The 5,097-nt window shown below is 54.2% G+C and overlaps 1 protein-coding gene across 2 annotated transcripts in view; it reads right to left on the bottom strand.

Annotated features, from left to right (window-relative positions):
• Positions 1 to 877: 877 nt before the first annotated feature.
• ZZEF1 (zinc finger ZZ-type and EF-hand domain containing 1) overlaps positions 878 to 5,097 on the bottom strand; it is a 132,671-nt gene continuing 128,451 nt past the window's right edge. For both annotated transcript variants that reach the window (XM_017512181.2, XM_037732700.1), the window contains exons 53-55: positions 3,541 to 3,694; positions 2,904 to 2,975; positions 878 to 1,139 (exon numbers count right to left, since the gene is read on the bottom strand). In XM_017512181.2, coding sequence (XP_017367670.1) covers positions 1,059 to 1,139; positions 2,904 to 2,975; positions 3,541 to 3,694 — 307 coding nt within the window. In that variant the 3' untranslated portion in view covers positions 878 to 1,058. The remainder of the gene's footprint in view (positions 1,140 to 2,903; positions 2,976 to 3,540; positions 3,695 to 5,097) is intronic.

The raw sequence follows: 5,097 nt of genomic DNA, 5'->3' as shown, positions 1-5,097 counted from the left end.
GAGAGTCAACCATCATCAGCACTCCAGGGCAAGACTGAAACCACAAAAAGGGAAATGTAAAACAGCACTGACTAGAACTAATGTAGTTATTGCTACAAGTGACAGCTGAACAGCCGCGCAGAGTCCAGAGGTGGGTATGATGGACTCCCATGACCATCAGGCAGAAATAAAATCGTGTGGTGTTTACTCTTAAAATCAGATATCCTCTGATCGTCTTCAAGGTACGGAAGCTCTAGCGTATTCCTCGAGTTCTGCCACTTTCACGATTCGTCCTCCTGACGGGTCTGTCTCCAGTCACGCCCTCGAGGCCCCCCAAGGGAGGCCAAAGGTGTGGTTCTGCTCTAGAAACGTGAGGTGGGCACTGAAATATGTTAAAACAACACCTGGAAACTGCGGGCGCCGACTGGCCCTGAGCGGATGCACGTGGGTACCTGCCAGCTGCTCGCAAGGGCACTTGTTCTCCTTGCGGAGCTCTGGGAGGGCGCGGCCGTGCAGGGAGCCAGCACCACACCGGCCCGGCACTGGATGCATGGGGATCAGTGGTGGCCAGGAGGGGCTCTCGCCAGGCTTGGTTTGGTTTGGATTACCCAGTCAGAAGAAGCAAAAGCGAAGAGGTGGGCCCAGGCCGGGCCGCTGCCGCTGGGGGTCTTGCTGGAAAGGTAGATCTGGGTGGACTGTGCCTCCCTCTCAAGGCAAGTGCAGGCAGTTCCAGCTCAAGAGACAAAACCCAGTCCAGAGAGGCTGCTTCCAAGTCTTGCAGGGCCCACGGCTCCTGCAGGGACCGCCCCTGGAGAAGGCTGCTCTCCGGACCTTCTCAGGGGCCCTTTCTGCCGCACTCTGCACTGCTTGCTTATTCTCAGCGTGCTATAGCACGTGCTTGTGTCCAGCCTACGCACGGGAGCGCTTGGAGACGGGGCTGCTTGGCGTCCTGATCGGAGTGGAAGTGAGCTCAAGGACAGCTGGGCACTGTGAGACAGGAATTTTCCTGAATGAGGTTACATGTCTGCTCTAAAATCCCTGTGACAGATTAGCTAGCCCCGTGCACGCCATACCGAGGGCTAACACTCCACATTCCAGAGGCGGGTCGCCTTGTTAGGGTAGTTGATGGCCAGGCTGATGGCAGCAATGTTCTGCAGAGCCTGCGGAGGGAAAAAGAGTTGTCGCCAATGTCAGGAGCCACTCACTCCCTCATTTGCTGAGTGCTGATAGCAAGCCCTCAGCTGAGCACTGAGGATGAGGGGATGGGGAGAGAGAGGCCCTGAGATGAACCAGATGTGTTTCCCTCCCCGAGAGGCCCACAGGGTGGAGGGAGGGAGAAAATGCTATTAAGACCACGTGAAAGCTCCAAATGTAAGGTAGAAATCATCCCTGCACAGAGGGGCAGTCCCAGTGCGGGGGCTCAGAAGGCAGTGTGCAGAGGTCTAGGAAGGCCACGCAAAGGTGCAGGTGAGAGGGCACAGCACTCACAGGAAATCAACAGCCAGCGCTGGGGACCAGAGGGAGCGCAGAAACAGGGCCAGGAAGGCACTAGGAATCAGATGGCCTGGAGCGGGGGGCAGGCCAGTCGGGCCTTCACGGTCTGGGCAGCAGGAGAGTGGAGGTGGCCGAGGGAGGAAGGGGGCTGGCAGGGAGAGTTGTCAGGACACTGGTGCAGCTCACTCAACAGGCCGAGGGGAGGGTCAGAAGAGCCAGAACGCAGCAAGAGAAACCCGCCCACAGGCAAGCTGTCACGCGGAGCTTTGGGTCCCATAGGAAAATTGTTACGTGATGTCATGAAACCCCGGGTGGCGGTGGCAATGTTGTAGGCAGCTGCTGAGGGGGAGGGAGTTTTTTCTCTGCCTACAGGTCTCAGGTGGGTTAACACAAACTCCTCCTTGTGTGCTGGGGGCATTCCCACTTCCAAGCGTTAAGTGTCAAAGCCTAGGGCTGGAAAGAAGACCCTTTTCCCGCAGAAGGGCACCGTTCCGAGAACACTTCCCAGGGACAGAGCTGAGGGAGGGTTCCTGGCTGGGAGTTCCCCCACAGGTAACCCTGGGAGCCTCGGTGTCCGCAGCTGTCCTCTGGGGGGGCTGTTGGGCCACAAAATGTAGTCTGGGGCCAGGGAACTCCTGAGACCCTTTTGGGGTCTGCAAGGTTCATTTTTCACTTTCCATGTCGTGAGCATGCGGTGTAGTGTTGCAGAGCCCGACACGTGAACGACTGACTGCAGAACAGAAGCAGATGTGAGAACATGGCCGTCTCCGTTAGGCCAGCCATGAGGGGTGGAACCCAGCGCCACCCGCTGCAGTAATCCTTTTTTTTCCCGTCACTGTTTGTCCCAGAGCACTCAGTCATTACTTTATTTTCAAAAGTTAGAGTCATTTTTCACAAGACGTATTATTCATATTAACATGAAAGGGGTTCACTACTTAAAAAGATAGATAAAGGTTTAAGCTTGTGCTTATTTGAAAATGGAAAACCCCATTTCTCACGGCACATGTGGATACACGTCATACACTTCTCCAAAAGCTTTCTGAGCTCCTCCATCAGTGAAAAGCTTGAAGCGTCCTGAGACCAAACAGCTGTCAGGAGTTCCGCTACCAGAGAAGCAACTCACATCTAAAAATATGTGAGATCTAACTCCACGGAAACTTCCAGAATCAGCCAAACTAAATTTAAGGCATTGGTTGTTTTGGTTCCAAAGACACAATTTTTCTGACCCCACAGTTTAGATGAATGACTGTGATAAATGGGGTTGTGCGCGCTCTCTGAGCACCAGGAGGAAGCCACTGAACTGGGATGAGCTCTGTGTAAGCTCCGGGTGGATTCTGTCCTAGTCAGACGCAACGCGTAGACTTCTCTGCCCTGGCAATGGTGAGATGGTGGCACCCCACAGATCGGCTCTGCGGGGGTGGAGACAGTACCTGTGCCGCACAGCGGAGAAGGTGGTCATCCGTGGTGAGGGCCAGCAGGTAATCCTGCAGCACGCCAAGCTCCTGCAGAGAGAGCGGGGGCTGTGAGCGACAGTGCCAGAGGTGCAGTATGGCTCTCCCACACCACCTGGGACACCTGCTCACGAAAGCAGAAGCCTCCCGCGGGTGGACGCTACTCACTCCGCCAGGCCCACATGGCACTGAACCTGACCGGCAGGGGCCAGGTGCCCAGTGCCGGGCCAGGCCCCTCCTCAGGCCAGCTTCCTCAGGTGAAAGGAGAGGACAGCTAAAGAACTCTGAAAGGCCCTTTCAGCTCCCACATTCAATGAGTCTATTGTGCTGAGGGGGAAAAAACAAGGAGGAAGCAGAAAGAAGCCATCCTTTAATTCTCCAAAACTCACTGCTGGCAAGGGCTGCTCCCGGGCGGTTTTTCCCCTTTGGCTCTAGGCCTGACAAAATAAGCCATGTCAGAGCGGACCCGAGGGCCTCAGACTCTCAGCCATGCCTGTCCTGTGTGGCCTGCTGAGACCCCTCAGGCTCAGACGGGGTGGCGAGTTCTGCCCAGGGTGGCAGAGGAAGCAAAAGCCCACGGCGACACGGGGCTCCCTGTGCAGACCTCGGGCCTCACCTGGGCGCGGTTCTCGGTGACGAAGAAGAGCTCCGTGAGGGCCCGGTGCAGGGGAAGGAGGATGCCGGGCTGCGTCACGTCCTCAAACAGGCCGTACTCCATGTGGGCAAAGAGCTGCCACAGGGGCTTCAACAGTGCCAGGTCACACAGGTCGCTGCAGGAGGAGCCCCGGAGGTGGTCAGTTTACTGACGGCCACGCCAAGGTCACACGGCTGATAGCTGGCAGGAGCCGCAGCCCAGCCCCTCCCTCTCCCACCGCTGGTACAAGTGATTACAAAACAGTCTCACCTATGCTCCCCACAAAACAGTCACCAACAGCAAAGGAGGAAAGGGGTAGAACCGAAATTTCAAAACCAGGCTCCAAGGGAACAGGAGGCCCGGAAGCGTGCGCACGGGAATTACTGTGCACCTTTAAAAATGGGTGTTATGGGCTGGACACGGGGCTCACACCTGTAATCCCAGCACTTTGGGAGGCTGAGGTGGGAGGACCCCTTCAGCTCAAGAGTTGCTCTGGGAAACAGAGCAAGACCCTGTCTCTACAAAAAATTTAAAAAAAACCAAAAAAACAAAAAACTAGCTGGGCATGATGACATCCAGCTACTCCAGAGGCTGAGGTGGGAGGATCGCATGAGCCCAGGACCTGGAGGCTGCAGTGAGCCATGACTGCACCACGGTACTCTAGCCTGGGCAACAGAGTGTGAACTTGTCTCTTAAAAAAAAAAAAGTTGGCTGGGGGCGGTGGCTCATGCCTGTAATCCCAGAAGGAGGCCAAGGCGGGCAGATTATGAGGTCAAGAGATAGAGACCATTCTGGCCAACATGGCAAAACCCCATCTCTACTAAAAATACAAAAAAATTAGTCAGGCGTGGTGGTGCGCGCCTGTAGTCCCAGCTACTCAGGAGGCTGAGGCAGGAGAATTGCTTGAAACCGGAAAACGGAAGTTGTAGGGAGCTGGGATTGCGCCACTGCACCCCAGCCTGGTGACAGAGAGCGAAACTCAGTAAAAAAAAAAAAAAAAAAAAAGTTTTGGAGACTTTCCAATGACAGTGGGAACCCATTTCAAAATAAATATTAAATGAAAAAAAGCAAGATGTAAAACTTATATACAAAATACAATTCAGAAATAACCTGCATATACAGCTTTTTTTTCTATGCAAATGAAAAACCACAGGAAACAGACATAGCAAAAGATGTCACCAGCAGCTGTCCCTCTCGGCCTTCTAGGTCTTCTACAATGCTCATTGCTTTTATTATCAGAAAAGAACACTTAAAAGACAAGCGTGGGGGCTCATGTTTGCAGTCCTAGTTACTCAAGAGGCTGAGGTGGAAGGATCACTTGAGCCCAGGAGTTCACGCTGCAGTGAGCTAGGACGGTACCACTGCACTCCAGCCTGGGCCACAGAATAAGACCCCACCTCTAAAAAAAAATTAAAGGAAAAAAAAAAAAGATGGCCAGGAGCGGTGGCTCATAGCTACAATCCCAGCACTCTGGGAGGCCAAGGTGGGGGACTGTTTGATCCCAGGAATTTGAGACCATTCTGGGCAACATGGTGAAAC

The sequence above is a fragment of the Cebus imitator genome, unplaced genomic scaffold (genome assembly GCF_001604975.1).
Source record: "Cebus imitator isolate Cc_AM_T3 unplaced genomic scaffold, Cebus_imitator-1.0 Scaffold464, whole genome shotgun sequence".
In the NCBI taxonomy this organism is placed as follows: Eukaryota; Metazoa; Chordata; class Mammalia; order Primates; family Cebidae; genus Cebus; species Cebus imitator.
The sequence above is the reverse complement of the archived record's forward strand: the minus strand, read 5'-3'. Positions and strand labels throughout refer to the sequence as shown.